The sequence below is a fragment of the Buceros rhinoceros genome, unplaced genomic scaffold (genome assembly GCF_000710305.1).
Source record: "Buceros rhinoceros silvestris isolate BGI_N320 unplaced genomic scaffold, ASM71030v1 scaffold16941, whole genome shotgun sequence".
Taxonomy (NCBI): domain Eukaryota; kingdom Metazoa; phylum Chordata; class Aves; order Bucerotiformes; family Bucerotidae; genus Buceros; species Buceros rhinoceros.
In genome coordinates, this window is record NW_010395000.1 from 46550 (window position 1) to 66123 (window position 19574).

The 19574-nt window shown below is 41.6% G+C and overlaps 1 protein-coding gene across 1 annotated transcript in view; it reads right to left on the reverse strand.

The window, feature by feature from the left end:
* Positions 1-15137, reverse strand: part of CMIP (c-Maf inducing protein) — a 60471-nt gene extending 45334 nt beyond the window's left edge. Inside the window, exons 1-2 of the mRNA XM_010145412.1 lie at positions 15018-15137; positions 7232-7282 (exon numbers count right to left, since the gene is read on the reverse strand). Of these exons, the coding sequence (XP_010143714.1) occupies positions 7232-7282; positions 15018-15131 (165 nt within the window). The 5' untranslated portion in view covers positions 15132-15137. The remainder of the gene's footprint in view (positions 1-7231; positions 7283-15017) is intronic.
* Between the last annotated feature and the right edge of the window lie 4437 nt (positions 15138-19574).

A 19574-nucleotide genomic window follows, 5' to 3' on the forward strand; every position in this document is an offset into this window, starting at 1 on the left:
AAACCAAGGATCCCTCTTGGCCAGCAGTTCAGCATTCCTGAGAAGCAACATACTCCAGCAATTGTATTTACTCCTCTTCAGAGGCAAGACCTGAGTACACAATAACAAGCTGACCTGTTTATTCAGCTGTTTTTGACAGCCCTCTATCTTCGGACCTAATATTAGTTTGAATAGGCTAGCATCCAAGTCTAGAAGGGAAAATTTAGAGCTGGTCCTGACTTAGCTAAAGCAAGGCAGAAAATAACTATCTAGTTTCTACTCAATTTTCACCACTAGGCCATTAACTGGCTTGAGTTTTGTCTCCTTAAAAAAGCCTGTTTGGGCAATGCAGGAGGCATCTATGGGTATACAAACCATGTGTGCTTATGGCTGGATGAGAGGAGAACAGCTCAGAGCAGCAGCTCAGATCCAGGCTGGCATCTCAGCATGTTGCCAAGAGGCTCTTTTGGTTGGACAAAGTGTTGTGCTGACACAGATATGCAGCTCCTAGATTTAAAGTGATTAATGTGAAACTAATGCAGCAAACAGACAGTGATCAGCTGCTGCACATGTACCTTATGGGAACAAACTACTCCAACGTATCCCAGAAAGAGTGAGGTATTTTCCTAAGGTAAAGGCAGTGGAAGCTTAAAAAAAACCCTAACCACTCTACCTGTTCCAGTTCTTAAAACATCAGTGTTTCATAAAAGAATAAAAGAAAAACCTTTCTGTCAACATCTTGTCTGGTTTTCATCTATTCATTTCCACTTCCCAAAGTGAGATCAATGACTTTTTGCTGTAGCAGCACAGTTACCCCTAGCAAACTGAAATCTCACAAAACAAGGCCAAGATTTTTCAAGTGACTTCTGATAACAGATGGCCTGAGACTGGCAAACTCATGTGGGAAAACGAGGGGCCTCACATGCTCATGAAGATGCCTTAAGTCAAAAAAAAAACCAAAAAACAAACCCCCTCTCAAAAAAAAAGTAGTAGGGGAGAACACTTAACTACAAACACAGACATTATGGAAATAAAAGTAAGTATATCCATCATGTTGCTCCTGAATCTGCAGTGAGGTTGTTCAGACTATAGACTGGGCGGTATTATCAATCACTGCATGAGAAGCAAGGGGATGTCACTGGAGCGCCCCACGGCTCTCCAGACACCGCGGTATTTCACATTACCTATCAAATACAAAAGAAGAACAAATCTTGGCAGTAAGCATCAACCCAACCATGGCGGGGGGGGGCGCATCAGGAACTGAAAACTGACAAGATACATTTTTAGTCGCACTATTTTCACCAGAAAGTTATAACTGGTACCAGCTTCTCTTCTCGGCAACGCAGATCCATTAACACACCACTTGGACCCTGCATCTGCTCCCTACAAAGTATAAAGTCCAGTCTGAAACTCATCGGGATGCTCAAAGTCCTGCAGGGGAGAGGCTCTGGATATCTTAAATACCTGTTCATGGTCTCTCACAACTGGTACCTGTGCAATCCATGGGAAGAGTAAAACAGCCAGCCAAAAATGTGTGGGCTGCCTTTTATCCATCAAAGCAAGAAACGTGCTCCTCCAAAACTCGTGTGTCATGAAAGCCCACAACGTTTTCAAAGCCCTGAGGCTTTGAAAGGCAAAACTGAATTCCACAGCTTCAGTTCCCATCAATATATTATTGACTTGTATACACAAAACAAAAATGATCAACCAACCAAAAAGCCATTGTTGGGTTAATTTTATGATAATAATTTATTGTTTGACCTCAACGGAAAAAGGGAACTTCTGTGTTCTGTGAAAATACCTCAGGTTTTCAGCTAAAGAAAGCAAAAAAACCAGCCAAGCCAGTCACAGTTGTGTGTGCGTAACCACCAAAGAGAGGGTCTGAAGTCCAGGAACCACCACTCCAAAGAACTGCTGAACTCTTCGGCTAGTATCTCCACTGTGTCGTACAGCAGAGGGCTATTGAATTGTCACAGGGTATCAAAGCTTCCTCTCCCAGATCGTAAAGTACATGATTAAATACAAACGACAGACGCAGGCTCTTTTAACCATAAACAGTGTGATTTTTTCCTGATTTAATAGTTTAAAGGCATGATATACCGAGATTTAAGGCTATCAGTTTCTTTGTTGACATCATTCAAATTCTATATAAACCCCACTCCTGTATCAGCACTATTTTTAATCATTACCATGGTGACAAAACTGTAAAGGTGCTTTACACAAGGAAAGCTTTACCGCACTTTTGAGAACAGTTTCTCTCAACTTAATTATTTGCAGTTTTAAAGCACAGAAAAATAACTCCCTCTGAACTTCCATCATTAGATACAAAAACTGATACTCACCCACGGCTATTATATAAAAAAAAAAAAAAATGTTCGGTACTAATGGAATTCATAACCTGGACACAGTGAAGACCAGAGAGAGTACTGTCATTCAGGACAGTCAACCCCTTTGCAGTTAGTAGGGCTGTGTGTGCATGGAATAATCTATTTCCTGAAGACACAAATACAACAATCCCTATGAGAACCAGGAAAGTATTAATCCAAAATTAAAGTTTTTGAATGAAGGCCAGCATTGCTTGTTTTAGAATTCAATGCAAAATGTCTGCAAATCCCAAATGACAGCATTGTTCCAGTTTCCCAGTTCAAGGGAATGAAAACATGGTGTCTGTGTAGAAAATTAATTTTAAAACAAAAGTAACGTGATTGTCGACTGCAAGTCAGGGTGGGTACCCATGCTGGGCTGCACAAGCATGAGCACAGACAGCAGGATGAGGGAGGAGACTGCTCTCTCCCGCTTGGGGCTTCACAGCTCGGCTGTACAGGCTCTCAGCAGCCTGACAGAACTTCAAAGTGCACCCTGCACTGAGTGAGAAAGAGGGCAGCGTGGGTGTGGCAATGATCAGATGACGCTCAAAGGTCCCTTCCACCCTAAACAATCCTTCAGTTAACACATCTGCACTGTCCATGCTCACGGATGGGTAAAACCCCTAACCAAGCAGCACTACGTGTTAGTGGACAGTCAAGGACTGGTTAATAGCATCAGCAGCAAAGACACAGTATAGGCAAGCCTTTCTAGAAGATGCAGGTCAGAAGCACATGGAGCACAGTTTAAGCCATTTCATGCTTTTCTGCAGACCTAGGTCTGTTTTTTTCTGTATAGTGTCAATTCAGGACATTCCCCCAAAGGCTGTCAACTGACATGTTTCATTGCTGCATCATTCAGTTAACTAGAAAACACAGGCAACTCACATCCCACAATGAGGACGGTGTTCAGAGTTTACTATCGAGGGTGCTAAAATACACAACATGCCCTCTGTAACCTTTAGGTGATTCCCCCCCAGTGAACATCAATCTATGCCTGTACTCCCTATCAAAAGAGAAGGCCTTAAGACCCCCAGAGAAGACCTCACTGATGTCTTTTTTAATTCGAGTGCAACATGGATTAGTCAAGCGGGTCTGTTGATGACAAATACTCTGAGTGTGTGGTGTAGTAGGGGTCAGCGTTTTCTACCTCTATGGACTGAGCACTACTCAAATCCACAGAGAGTCCACAGCCCAAACGTGGCTAGGAATAAACAAGCAATAAAATAAAGGGATAGTGTCTGGGAAAATGCCAAGGGTACATATTTGCTTATTTGTGTGTGTCCCAACATTACTAGTCACAAGCCAAGCTTAGCTGTATGCATTCCCTACAGTAGTGGTTGGTTACCACTGTAGCTAGCCTAGATCCAGAAAGGGCAATGAACTGCACGTGTTATTCTCTTTTGTATGTTCACAGAAAGTGTTGTTATCTTTATTGATAGACTGCTATGACTTACCAGCTTCCAAATACCAAAGATTACATACCATGGTTTCAATCCAACCTCCCTAGTTGAAAGGAACATTTGTTACACAGTAGATTAATGATTTGTTTACGTTTGAGGATCTGGACAGTTGTTACCATGTTCTGTTTATTTTCTGGTCAAAGCTAGTTTGACTTAGTTATAACCCGAAGGAAATCAGGATTTCTAAAAATAGGTTGAGGTGGCCAATAATCACTAAGGAGTTGTGAGACACACTGATGTCCAGATTAAATGAGAAATTATGAGTAACCCTTAGTGGGAGAGCCTGAAATTGAAAACCCAAAGAGAAAATGACTACTTAACGAACAGTCTGTCCCTACATTAATGCGCTCTTCAGTGAGCACACTATTCAAGGAGAAAGTAGCATCTAAAAAGCTGTGTAAGCATCCTGACAGCTAGTTAGCTGGATGACACATAAAACCTCTTGGAGCTCGATCTAAAACATGGATAATTACGTGTTTGGTTTTCTTTTATTTCTGTTTATCTGCAGCATCTCTTTTATTATTCTTTGGGCTGTAGAAATAAATTATTCTTGATTTTTATTTCAATGTTTGTCTGTAGAACAAAAAATTATTTCCAGGGTGCTGGTTGGCAAATTGAATTCCCACAGCTTGTTAATTTTTAAAACTGCACCACATAAAAGCTCTCTCACAGACCTCAGCACCTTCACACCAGACCAAAGGATAACCACTATGTGTCTGAACCTAAAGAGCTTCCCCAGATATTTTGTAACACAGCTACTCACTGGAGCTAGCCATTTTCCAGGCAGCGTTTGACTCCCATGGCTTGAAGCACAGGAAAAGGAGCCAGAAGGACACTGACAGAATATGAATCTGCTCCCACAATTGGAATTGGGCAATCCCTGCTGCTGGAAACTCAGAATATCAGTTCACCATCCACATAATAGGTTCCTCTAGGCTTGTTTGGGCATGGCAGGAGAAGTGAAGGTCTCCTGCTCCACCTACATCTCGTGCCTGGTACGGTGGGGCTCTAGGTTCAGCTGGACCCCCTCGATGCTTCCACCACACAAGTACATGCAATAGCAAGCTCATCTCTGTTGGATGTTTTCCGCTGAGTAACTGCCTCAGCTATCTGCACCAGTTTGCATCTGTGTTCTACATGCCCGCAGAAGTGTTTTGACCTATTATTTGTAAGACCACTGGACAAACAGATCATTCATCAGCACAACCACCCAATTATAATACAGCTGCAGCGATCTCTCTGCCAGCTGGTGCTTTGTGTAAATGACCCATTCCAGAAGAATAGGCTTCCTGGTTTTTTTGTGGGTTCCCTCACTACCTGCTTAATCATCAAACCATACAAATTATGGAGTGAGATGAACCTTGGCACCTGGCTCTTAAAGTCACAGACCATGGTGCTAGCAGAGTGATAAACCTGCACTTGTCCAGTCTCCTTCTAGGTACACTGCTTGTCTTGCCTCTGTTGAGATCTCCCTTAAACCTGACAAATAGCGACCCAAGTAAAGAGCAGAAAGTTACCAGGTGCTCTTCCTCCGAACTATTAAGCAACAAAATCCATCAAGAAACTGTACCCTTTTTAGCAAAGAGGAATTTGCTGGTATGAAGTACCTGGGCAGGGACTAAACCCTGCCACTGTTCTTATGGGAAAATGCTACTTGCTATTCTTGGTAAAGGGAAGGTCTTTCAAATCAAGATAATGTTTCAGTTGTTTTTCAGAAACTAACTTAATGGGGGTGGGGAGGGAAGCAAGAAAGCAAAAATAAATTCTACTTTGCAACAAGTTAAATTACTCAGAGTTTCCCAAAATGAGAGGCTTGGTCAGAAGCATTGGAAAGTTTAAGAAATGCTCCTTTAAAAACAACTCCCACAGAGCAAAGCTCCCTCTCCATAACCGAAAGGCATGAGAGCAAGCCAGGTCATTCTGTCTAGGCTTTTTTGGTTTTTTTTCATAATTTAATTGATAGGGCAAGTTGTGGTGGGGCCAGGTTGCATCTTTACCATTCCTCATTTTTTTTTCAGTTACGCTTCCAACCCCAATTTCCCCCTTGCTGCAGGAGCCAAGTGGGCACATGCCACCAGTACATTAGTACCACAGCCATCCTGCCTGGAGGTGAGGTAGGAAAAGAAATTCCATCATCATTTCTGTCCATGCTTTCTCCAGTCATCTTTGCCTGCAAAAGCAGGAGGGAAAATAACGGCCACATGGAGATACTGTCTCTGTGTGCTTTAAGCTCTTTGTTATCCTCAGGAGTTGCAAAGAAAGCAAGACTGGCTAGGCATTGTGTTGATACTATCAAGAAGCCAAAATAAAGTGCCACACCACAGCCCAGCCTTCTGTTATCACCACTGCTGTCCCACGCACGTTTTGGCAATCAGGGCAACAGGCTGGAGAACCTGCCAGTGGTCTGGAAAAGGAGATCTCAACACTTGGCATTTACTGATAAGAACCTGAATCCGCTCCGAATAAGATTCTGCCAGATGCTGATCGCTACACAAAGCACACCAATACTGCAGTTTTGCCACACAACTATTTTGCAACTATCAAACACACCTACAACAAAACCAGTTTGGTGGGAGGGACTTCCTTATATTTTCACGTGTGGTTGCTGTCAGCAGGGTAAAATCTTGATAAGCTACACAGCCATCCCAGCTGACTTCACTGAAACTCTGCCGAAGACAAGTCCTAAGCTGAAAAGCTACTGCTTGCATTTCCCACCACAAGACAAGAGAGGACAACCACATTCAGCATCTGGCCAAAACTTGTTTCCAGCTGCATCAAAGATCCATACAGATTCCATCCAAAGGTCAGCAGCTACAGTTTGGGATGAGGAATGTGCTGCTTTTGAGAGACAATGTTGTCACTGTGATGCACTTCCCCTATTCAGGGCAATCAGTCCACTGTTCCCACTGCAAATGAGAAAGGGCGCAAGACCTCTGAAATGGAAACTGCCTTTAAATCCAAATCGTCCTAAAGCAAAACCACAGACTGATGCTACTTACAATAAGCAACTCTAAAAGACACCCTTTCTCCCTAGTTTCTCATAAAAAGAACAAAACAAACAAACAAACAAAACCCCCAAGTATCCCAAGAGTCCAGCGTATGAAACTAGGCTGTACTCATTCTGTAACAACTTACCCTTCACAGTACAAACCCAAAACCATCCAATCTCTGTACTATTTAAATGTGCATTTACTGGCTATCTCCTTTGTGAAGCCAACGGCATGCTGATAAAGCTGGGCTAGGTATCAAGTTCACTTGTCTACCTCATCCACGATATGAACAAGTTGAACCTGCATACATGTTCTGATTTAGGGTTTCTGTAAGAAAAAGAGTTTATCCATTCAGGGCACTTACAATGAAGGAACGGGGAATGCTAAGAAGTACACTTAGAGGCAGACAAGAAAGACCGCGAAGTGCAGCACTTACCTTCCACTGCAAAGAATGGAACCACTGATCCCTCAGGTAACTGTTTGCAGCCTGCAATGAACAAGTCACAAACAGAACCATTAGTTTCTACCAGCGTTTCAGATCATCCAGCCAAAACTAAGCAAATCACCCACGTGTGCCCTAAAACCATTAAGGCTGCACTGACCGTATTCTTCAGAACTTTATGACCTTGTCTAACTTCTCCCACAGCCTCGTCAGTGAGGGAAACCCTTTGCTCAAAGTTAGGACTTTACATTATAACCAGTTTATTTTCACAGAAAGCAGTGACACAAGACCTTGCCGCAAATGTAAAATTCTGAACCAACACCTTACAAAACATTAACCTCTTATGAAACAGTGTCCAACCCAAAGACTGTGAAAAATCCTGCCTGATTTCAATCAGGATTTGGTCAGATCTTTGACGTCTGTAGGACATTCGCCTTCGCTATTAATCATCGAGAGCAGAGGAAGACGGGCTGACATTTTATGAGGAGGGGTGGGTGTTTTCCACACTCTCCCTTCTTGTCCCGTTCCTCAGCTGGTCCCAAAGCAATTCAAATAACGTCTCGGCTCTTTCAGCAATACTAAAACAGAGTGAAAAGCAAAACACACACAGACGTGCAGATACACGCACAGACTGTTTGCAGCAACGGCATAAATGTTGCAGTAATCACTCCCAGCCATCACCCGTTTTTGTCAGTATTAAGCACAGCTGCCAGAAATTCTCAGTGTGAAGCCAGGTTTGCAGCCAGTGGAGGAACAGTTCAACACTCCCAAAGGTCAAAAGGCTCAGTATCAAAAAATATAAAAGCATCCACAGTGACGTAAATACGCATGCCTTAACAAGGTGACATAAGTCTGAAATATTTGAGTGGGTAGAGATGCCCTTCGGCTTTTCCAACTCTACCTCGTCGCTGCCAACGGGCCATTTTTACTTACAATTCAAAATGCTTTACAGAATCAGTGAAAAATTACAGGATAGCCTATAAATGCACATTAAAAAAATAAAGAGGTGAGGTTCTTCACCAGCTAAAAACCACATACTTCTTCCAAATTAAAGCATCATTCCACAAATTCCACTCTCCAATACCTTTTCAGGTAAATATTCAAAATCCACACCACATAATGAATTTCATTTCCTAACACCGATTCCGTTCACTGATAATGGCAAGAATACCAAAAGTTAACACACTGCATGGTTACCAAAACTGTGTTTACCTCAAGGTCAGATGCTGATGTCTCGGTGAGATAAATTTGGACTATTTCTCTGAACTAAATGGAGTCATGTGCTTTTATATATTTTTATATACTATTTATTTATATATTAACAAGAATCGATTGCTTCTCCTGTAGATCTCTAGGCAATAAAGCAGAATAAATTTATCATAAATAATCTTTGTTGGCCACAGAGTTTATAAAAAACAGACTTTCCATTTCATGAAGACTGCTGACTTATCAGGATATCAATTTGCTGCAAACAGAAACCAAAAGCATAAAACTTCCTTTTTTTTTTCCCTTTGCATGCAATTAAAAATTCTAAGAACATTTAGAGTGCAGATCTTTAGGATATTTTGTTTTGCCAATATTTAATGATTTCCTTTCTGTTATTTACACAGTATATTGAATTGAAATATATATGTGTATACACATATATATTTTATACTATATTTTAATACAACAGAAAGGTCAAAAATAATTTACCACATCATTAAAAAGGCATAAAGTAAACATATTTAGATATTTCTTATCTCTGAACAGACAAAAATACTTTGAAAACCCACCAGAATTCTTTGAAAGATCCAATCTCACATTGAACCCTTTTTACCCTTTTTCTTCCCTTTTTTTTTTTTTGCTGTTTGTTTGTTTGTTTAAAGGAGAAAATTCTTTCATGGAGGGGAACAAAACCCCCTTCATTTCAAATGGTACCATCAAAGCCATTCAAAGAATAAGAAAACTGAAAGGTTTGTAGGCTTGAGCATGTATATTAAGCAAGAGCACCAATAATACTGCAAGTTACACATTCTTAAAAAAACCCCTATGCAGATTAAGGATATAGGAGCTACACACACTGAGGTACTGTTATTTAAATCGAGAAAATCCTAAACATCCTAGGGAGATGAAGTACTTCTCTCAAACAGGCAAAATGTCAGCCTGATTTAGTCCCTGGTCTGACCATTACGTGGCTTGAACCAAGAAAGCACTGAAGTCTGAAGGAAGAGCAAAGGCTAAAGCCCCACCTGGGAACTGTTGAAAACTCTTAATTATTCTCCTACCTTGGGGATGTCAGTAGCTATGGAAGGTAAGACTACGACAAATAATTAGAAGATAATGCGTGTAGATAGAACATGCAATGGACTGGAGCCTTACGTAAACTGGATGACAGAAACTATTAATGAAGACGATAGCATCAGGCAGAGAGACGCACACACGTGGACAGCAAACACTGAAGAAAACAAACAAAAACTGCTATAAAAGGCAAAACCAAAACCTGCAGAGGAAAGCCTTGTTTAACTTGACAGCAGCAGTATACAAAAAATATCTCAACAGCAAAATTAGCAAAGTGACCAGGTTCCAAGTGTGAGACCAAGCACTGTCTGTCTACACATCGTATTAGTTATTGCAGAGGAAAAAGAATCAAGAGAACTTGCATCTGGATCTAGCTTAGGAGTCTGAACTGCTCTAAAACTAGAAACCCTCTGAGCTTAGGCTGTCGTTCAAGACCACTTCCAAGGGAAATGAAGACAAAGACAACAAAGGGAATGCAAAAATTGAAGACCAAACCTTTAGAGAATTCCCACACTTCTGTTAATGATGAGGGCTCAACAGTACGAGGAACTTGGAAAGTCAACGGTCATTTCACCAGCGCTCTTTCCACAGTGTCCAACACAGATAGGCTGAGTGCATTCAACCCACCCATCGTTATCTGGATAGAGCTGACACCAGCGCTCCCCACTTCTCCTGGGCAACGGAGACTAATCCTTCCAGGGCACTCTTCCGTCTGCCTGACTCCAGAAAGCTGCAAAACCGCAGTGGTCTGCAGGAAATGCTGGATCTTTTGCAGAGAACAATGAAGAGCTCACTCTTGCATGGCATCCCTTGTCCCTCTTTCCTCTTTCTAAGGCTTACACTGAGAAAGAGACTACAGGGAGTTATTTCTTTCCTATCAAAAGAACCGGGAGCTTCGTAGCATGCCTGGATGACAAAAGAACCATCAGGCTCTTGTCAGTGCTCCTCTAGACAGCTGTCCAGTTGACGGCCACCTCTACACATGCTGTCTTACTCAAACATACAGGTTATTGTGCATAAAACTTCTGAAGTTTGGAGCAATGAGCACCAAAGTGTAAAGCAGCAGAGAGCAATTCATTCACAGGGGCTGCATGCAGACACGGGCAGTTTTATCCGATGTGCATTCCTGGAGCCCAGCACTTCTGCACTGAAGTCATCACTTCCTGGCAACTGACACCTGCATTTTCTTACTCCAGCTGAAGGCATAAATTACTATATTTATTCAGCTCCAGGGTACAATAAAGAGGAGAAAATGAGACACAGAAGACTTTAAAAGCAGGCTTTCCTAAGGCATTCTGACCGCAGCGGCAACGTTTTTCTCGCTCTCAGCCTTGCCCACACAGTGGGTCTGGTTCTACACCACTAATCTTACGGCTACCTTTCCAACTTAAAAAAAAAAAGATTAAACCTGGAACCGTTTTGCCTGCTGTCATTAAAAATAGTCAATGAGATGGGAATGAAGTACAATGGAGATTTTATAGGCTACCTATGTAAAATGATAGCTTGTGCCCCCTCTGTGTTTGGTACGTTTAGGCCCAAATCAAATGCAATCGCTTTAGCAGGGCTGTTGGTGGCACATGGCCCAACCGATTGGAGCTTCTTGCACAATCAAGGCCTCCCGTTGTTTTTGCACAACCACAACCAAGTAGAAAAGTTCTTTAGAAAACAGGAAAATGGGCTGGTGAGACTCTTAAAAGGTGTGAGAAGACTCTAACTACTTGTAGCTTATTTACTGTTACTCCAGTGAGGAGGAAGAACATCTACTTTAAGACTGCCTACTCCAGGTAGTGGTTTTTTTTTTTTTAGATTAGTTGATCCTGGAATTGTGTTCTGAAGGATTTCTGAGATGTACATGTTCAGAGAGGAAAAGCCATCTGGGTCAGCTGCAGTACCAACCTTACTCATAGGATTAATTTCAACAGCTTCAGAAAGACTGCTCTCAGGAAGAAATTCCTGTGCAAGAGATCACAGAGCTTTGGTCAACAAGAGTAAATTTACATCTCTGCCCAATAGGGGAAGTATTTTTCTCTGCACCCAAACTACTTAATTTCTTAGTCAACAAGTAGGAACACACTTTTTCATTTAAATGTTTAAAAGCTTTTAATTTAAAAATTTTTTAAATATTTTCTTTTTGCTCACGAAAATAGGAAACTCGACACTTGTTTCAGGCCCAGTGTTACAGCCCCTGCAGTAATTTCCACCCAGGCAAGGAGAAGACAAAATAAGAACCCGCGTGCTGCTGAGAAACAGAACACCTGAAACTCTGCAAGAAACAAACCACTCCAGAAATGATCAGCTCCACTGATACCAATACCTCTACAGCTGCAAGCATCAGCAGACAGTTTGACATTTCCACCACACCACACATGCCATGCTACCAGGTTCCTGTAACACTAATTTAGCAGCATGGGCATCCCCTTTTTACTGCCATAAATGTTACTCGGGAGAATACAAGAACAGGCTTGTCCAGGTAGCAAAAAGTTCCCAGATTTTCCGTTACAACAGCATTCCCTTACAACACATATCCTCCTATGGGATTTTGCCACCTGAAAAGACGTGGCAATAAGTAGGATTTGACGATCCAGACTCTGTTTTTAACTCTTCCTGGTTTTAGTCTGTTTTTCTCTCTCCCTCCCTTGCTTGCTCTCTGGTCAGCAGGATGGTTATGCTTTCCTCCAGCTGATACTCATTACTGAAACTCATAAAATATTGCAGGCTTCTCTGCACCAATTTATTATCAGCCACAAGAACAGTGAAGCAGGGCGGTTCAAGGCTGCAGGAAGTCAAAACCCCATGGCATGCACACTGCTGCCTCATGCAGACTATACAAAACCTTTACACTGTTGACGCAAATCCCTCGGTTGCACCTCCACAACACAGGCAGGCCTGCAAGTGAAACCTGCCACTCTTCAGACTTAATTCAAGGTACAGAGTTGCTGGTAATTGCTAGAAATGCCATTTTCCTCCTGAAAATATTCCCCACCTCTCTGGATTCTGGTCCTTGCACGACCTCTCCACAGAGGAAACACCAACCGGACTTGCATTTAAAACAAAAGCCAGGTTCTCCAAGGAGACTAAAATAAAGTGTTACTAAAAAATCCAGTGGAAATATTTACCGTGGGGACTCCCTGGCAAAAACAGTGTGCTCAAGCACCGAGCTGAACATGCGACAGTTGGGCTTGTCAAGGTTTCCCGTTCTGTTTGTTTTTCCTTTTGACTACACTTGATTGCCAAGAAGTGAATAACACAACATTACCGACAGGGATGGAAGTGGCAGCTTTAAGGCACTTAGAACCCATCCCCAAAAAAGGACTCCTTGGGAAAGCAGGCAGTACTAAAACCAAAACCTTTTTCCTGGGATGACTCCTACATTTGGTGCGAAGCAACTTGGGAAATTACACTCTTAAGTTTTTTTCAATCTCTTTCAAAAGGTTATTCCAGTTATTTCGCTATAAATGGCAGCATCCTCTTCAAAATCATCCACACAATACCACAATTGCACGCTGTGCTTTACGAAGGGAAAGCAGAAGAGCAGAAGTTTGGCCCAGCTATTACTGACACTAAAGAGCCTACACTTCTTCAAAGGATAAATTTAGGTCCTATTTCCTGGCCTGAAGAGTTTGTGGCCTACGAGCCAGCTTCTGCAATACCTTCTTTCACACCTGCTATCCCAATTGTAGGGAAGGAAAAATAATCTGTGAGAGTTGATTGCTGCTCACCAGAAGGCCTGGGGACCACATCTATTTGGCAGAAGAGAAGAAAACACAAGCTCCCAGCACGTCTAGAAAACTGCCTCTCCATGACTCCCACAAAGACGACGAGAATCCCCAAACGCCAGGCAGCGAAACACATCCGTGCTCAGACAGTTGTGCTTATACCACAAAGAGTGAGTGGGAAGCACATGCACAAAGACTTTTTGATCCCAGCCCAGATTAAGCTGTTGGCTGCCTGAGAACTGGATCCTCCTCTGAAACCCAGGTGGACAGTGATCCAGTTTCCTAAGAGGAGCTTCACCACCTCCGGTGCTGCTTGTCAGATTTCATATGTTAAAATAGGTTGGGATGGGTCAGTATTGCTATGGGAGGACATCAGGATGATGTAAGGAAAGGTAATGGCACTCTTCCTTCTCTGACTCATTACTGTGCAGTAATAAGCCAGAAATAGACCCTGGTGACAGCGGAAAGAGGGGATGAGAACTGCAACAGGGACTCGGACTCTCCTGTGGCATTTGTCGTATCTAACACAGGCAAATACATGAAGGATGCTCTGACACCACATGCTGACACCCTCCCACAGGACTGCTGAAAATTAATCTCCATCTGAGGGAAATGCTGGCTGTCCAAAATTTGCTCCTGCTTCACATCAGTGAAGGAGTTGGAATTTTAAATTTTTCTGAAAAATGAAAAATCAGGAAAGCCTATCACACAGAACTACTAGAATGCTTGATTTTATGTCAAACCATGTCAATAGTATCCCATATTAAAAGAATTTAAGTAGTAAAGAATTTTCAATAGAGCATGTGGAAAAACAGGTACTGAAATATAAAATTAAAATTAACCAGAAATATGAAATCAGTCAGGGTGTAGTCAAAACAGTTCATTTAAACATTTTAATATTTTTTTCCACATTCTCTGCAGAAATTACTCACCCAGTCTGTTTACTGTCCTACCTGCATAAAATGCATATACACAACAGTCATGGCTGTATATCCAGCTGAAGAAGTGAATTCCCAAGGTAGCAGGTAATGAATTGTCTTTGAAACAATGTTGAGAACTATGGTAAGAGTTAAGCTAGAGTCAATTCAGTCTTTTTAAGTTATGATTGTTCAAAGTGCTCTGAGGACCAAGCTGCTGGGTTTTCAGTTGCTCTTCCTTTCCTGCTTTAAGTTGTTCCAAAGCACAGTGCTGCAGAGTGCTTTTCTGTCACTAAAACCTGCAGTGACCTAAAGAGTCCTACAAAGCCTCACAAGTGGATGAAGAAATCTGGAATAATGTAAATGCGGTGTCATTCTGTTTGAAAACAAGAGTTAGAGAACTAGCACATGTAGATATCTATACAAATATACTGAAATCTGCCAGTGAGGATCAAGTATCTTTTAAAAAAAGACAGTTGTCAGTTCTAGTGCAAGCTATGGGTTTCCTACATGAATCAAAGGATGAAATTTCTGACTTGTTTCATGCAGGAATTGGACTACATGTAAAAATACCATTATTCCAAGCCCATATCAATGTGCCTTTCCACACAGCACAATCTTGATGCACAAAATCAGCATAAAGATTTAATCACTGTGGCCCAAAATTTCCATTCTAACTGTTGAACAACATCAAGAGTTTCAGAGCTATCACCCTAAGCAAATTTTCCAGTGGTTAGATAATTTGACGGCCCTGCGTTCTCTGCCTTTTCTGAGTCCATCTAATCAAGATCTCATGCATAGCAAACAGAAGTTAAAGGAAATTCACAGTAAGAGAGAAAGAAAAGTGTACTTCTGTGTTTACTGTACCTGCAGTAAGACAGTACCCCCTGGGATTGTGAGCTGTAAACAGTACTTAGGGGCATTCTCCCAGGAAAGCAGTTGAACATCTTCAATAGCACTGTAGGAAATGGAGTTTTCCATGTACCCAGTTGGCTGCAAGAAAACAAAGGAGAGGGGAAAAAGATAACGTTTATTTAGTTTTTGAAGTTCCATAATTTCACAGTAAGTACACTACTATCAAAATTACTCCTGGTGTTGAAAATATCTGCAAAATATGTAACTGGAACACAAAATCCTGTACAGACCATTCAACAGAGATCCATCCATCCACTTTCATCCAACCCATTCAAGTGTTAAGATCACTCACATAAAACCAAAACCAGGCCAGACCTAGGTGCCTGAAATACAAAAATGTCAAACTGCATTTTTTCTGGACACAAAAATCAATGGAACCTGACTTCAAGTTGAACTGAGCTATGAAGGGGCCTGGCCATGCATGAAGATGCACCTCAGCCATACAGACAGAACAGCAGGGTACTATATTAAGGTAGTTTTATTCCACACATTCTTCTTGTTGTTCTCTCTGGCTGCAAGGTTGATCAAGCACATCATCAAAATCTTGACTGCTACATTTGACAACGGTTCCTGGGGCTCTGAAGATTCAGCCCTCAGCTCTCAGACTCAAGCAAGAATAAAGCAACCAACCTACTCATCTCAGCCTATTCATAAGTACTGTCTTCCTGCACAGGCTGCTGCTGCCAGTTTAAAGTCAAAGTCACAACTGAGACATAAATAACTGTGCTTTGCAATTACCGGTACAAAGTAAATTGATAAGAGCAAGGAAACAAACCTAAAACATGAAACTCCTCATTAGTATCCCCATAGTTCTTAGGCATTACAGAAGTACAACTACCTCTGAGATAAGTTGAAATACAAATGTATATATGGAACCGCATGTAAAATTATGTCCTAAACGTAAGCAAATACACAGAGATAGAGCTGTGTATCTATTGAGTATGTGTACATACGCTGTACTTCATTAAAGCCTTCATGTTGTTTAAGTAATTTCAGTATAACAGAGGTCCTCAAAGACATAATTTATTTTGCTTTGCCATAGCGTAAGCAAACTGATCAGTATTGCTATGGCAGCTAAAATATTATTAATCCCACCATGTGGTTAAACCCTTGGGTTGGCCATGTCTTGCACAAGAAAAGAGCTCATTACGTTTATGAATTATTTTCTATTACTGGTTTACATATAACTTCAAACTTAAATTTCTCAAACGTACTCCTGCTGTGCCCAGAACATAAGTGAGTTTTAACTGACAGTCTTGAAATAAAGACAGCCAGGGAGAAACTACATTTATTCCAGGGTCAAACATGGCCAACTCTTAAAATCACAACAGAGGATTCCTGGGGGTGAGTGTGAAATATGCAAACTGCATCTGGAACGTCTCTACCTCTAACTGGTACAACTTCTTTCTGTAAGTTAAGTAGATGGTGCATCTGGAAATCACACTCTAAAGTTATACACTCCATACATGTTCATGAAGGAATACACATCATTGGCCAAAACGCACCATCATCCACTGTTGCTGCTACAAAAAGTCAGTTATCTTTTCAGCAAGACAAAACCAAGCAGCCAGGGAATCCAGCTCTCTGGCATCTTTTTCAGTAACGTTAGCCCTTGCTGAAAACAATTTTTGCTGTCTCTTTAACAAAAACCTTGTTGTGCAGGAAGTATGATAAACTTCTGCTTATTCATTTACCCACAATATTGTTCTACTTTAGTGACTGGAATCCCAGTGGCTTAACGCTGATACTGTACGTCATGCGTTGCCTACTGGAGAGCAATTATCTCGTTCCAACAGGAAGCCAAAGGCCCAAGATCCTTCAGTAATCAGCATTACACCACTCATGGAAAAATATGAAAACAGCCAACATAAAAAAATCTAGTACGCTCAGGAGGCAAAATTATCAAAAACATGCTCTGGAAGACTGGAGAAGGGAGAAAACCAGAACCAGCCAACACAAATATAAAATTAAATGAATCAAAGCAATTTAAATGCCTCTCTTAAGAAGGTGGTGACTGCCCTTAATACCCTCCATTAACTTCAAAGAGGATTTGAAGAATTCTCACAGAATCTGTTCCCAAGAGAATCCTCCTCCATACCTTAAACCATCCATTTAAACTGCTTTAAAGACAACTGATCCAGTTCGATCACATCTCTGTAACCATACACAAGTGATTTCACCCCAGGCATAAACCTCTCCTCACAGGACAGTCTTTTCATTAAGGTGACTGGAGGAACAGAGTCCTGTAGTTTGCAAAGGATGGGGTGACTTCCTAAATCAGCACGTGCAATTACACAGACAGTTAATCTCTCCAGATGAAAGCGTCATGGCAATGAGGGTGTTTGTACAGCACTCGTATGAGCCCCCTTCCACATCTTGCATCTAACCACACCACACGCAAAGCTTTACTACAGCTGTTTGCTAGCTTAGTCAAAAAATGAACAGCCCATACCTACTTTAATCCCTACAAGCAATATCATGGACATTGCTTCTGTTTTCATATTCAGGGAACTGAAGTATTGTCAGTTCTGAAAACACCAGCTATAGGTAGCTTCACCTCTGTTTTGCCATCAAAAGAGTCTAAAGCAAAGTGATTTATCACTGCGTACAGCTCCTTGAAATCGTGCTTCTAGGTGCTGTCAAACACTGAGAGCATGCTCCCACACCAGGGCTGTGCAGAAATGCTCTGAAGAAGCACTGAAACAGAGCTGTCCTCAGACCTGAGGCTTCCCAGACCTCACAAGGCTATGGTGCTCCTCACAGAGAGGCCATGGCGCTAATGAGGTGAAGGTCAGCCTCACACAAAGGCGTCCTTCCCCTAATCCCTGCACACACACAGACGACAGACAGAGCGGTGTTCCCCACTTGGGCTTTCTCAAGACGAAGCACAGTTCAGCTGTTGATCAGGAAATGGCCTGAGGTAAAACCACAGCCTGAGTCACTGGTTCCTCTTAAAACACAGGCTATTTTGACATTCAGGTATGTAAACGTCAATCATGGTGAATCACTGCATTCGATAAATAAGCAGTGTGAGTGTTGCACATTCTCATGTTTCAGCTGGTCTTGCTTGCACACACCCCCAGAAGCTGCATCGTCACCCCCGGTTCATGGGAAATTCAAATTAGAACAAAACGCAATACCAGAAATGTGAATTCAGAGATTTGAGAATACCCAAAACAAGACAGATCTTCAGTGGGTCACCACGAAGCATCTGGCATCAATGCTAGGCTTAAGCAGCATTCCCACCTCCATCCACCCACTCTGCCTCTGCCTGTACAAATACTTGTCTGGCTGTGGCGTCAGGCAGATGAGGGAACCCATCCAGCTTTTACCAGATTACTTTTTAGCTCCTTCAGTCCCATTTCTAAAGTGAAATAGAAACCGGTGTGTTAACATAACTTAGGAGACAGAATTCATGGGGAAGGGAGTGAAGACCTGACTATTTCAGTCTAATTATTGGGATGAGACAGTCTAAAGCTACAGTCACTAAGCAGTTCAGTTGAAAATGCCTTCATTCGAGAAAGTAATAATTCTTATTTTTATAGCTGTCATTTCTGAAGGAGATCTATGCTTCTTGGCTAAGTCTGAAATCTATCAAACGAAGGAAGATAAAGCACTTTTCTCATTCCCTCTACAAAATTAATCTTGACTTAGAAAACTTTGGCCCGAGAATCTACACATGCCAGCTACAGTTTTAACTTCTGGCTGTATGCTGTTGAACATGTTCTGAAAAATTGTAAGAGACTCATAAATGAAAATGAAATTTAGTACAACAAACAAAAACTCTAAGTCAAGGAAACATCCTTCTCTTTGCATTAGCCTTTAGCCTCCCAACGAAACACGCAACTTCTCCACTGGGAAGTTAGGTATGCTTTAACCTCAGTGAGATCTTCGTCTTTTTTCAATTCCATAAAAATTTATTAATCATAAAACTTTGAAACAATTTTGTACCAGAATAGCCACACATCAAAACCTACTATAAATCAAATCTTAGGGAGATCCAGTGCTCCCAAAACTGGAAGAACATGCAGGCTCACGCGTAAGGCTAGTTTTCTTTTAGCGTTTCTGGGAAAAGTCAGCAGCAGCAGCACACTACTCCATAATGCAAAAATCTGCCCACTTGTTTCCATGGGAAATTCTAAAAGGGAAAGAATAAATATGAAATAATATGAGGCCTGTGTGCACTTACTCATATAATAATGTACCGAATCTTCAGCTGCATAAGCATCTAGAAAAGATAATTCTACAAATAGAGATGGTTATTTGCATTGAAACATTATTTAGACTGACAACTCCCACCAACACATCAACAATGAAGAAGGATTTTCTCAATTAAATACTCCAGATGGTGGGGGGAAACGGGGCCATTCCAGACCCTTGCTCTTCCACTGTCAGGTGCTTATTTCTCTCTTGGCTGCTCTTACAAATGAGCCATGCTGCTGTAGCCCGGGATGATGAGCATACAGCATTACATGTACGTTTTCCATACCCAAATAAGATTCAGTCCTG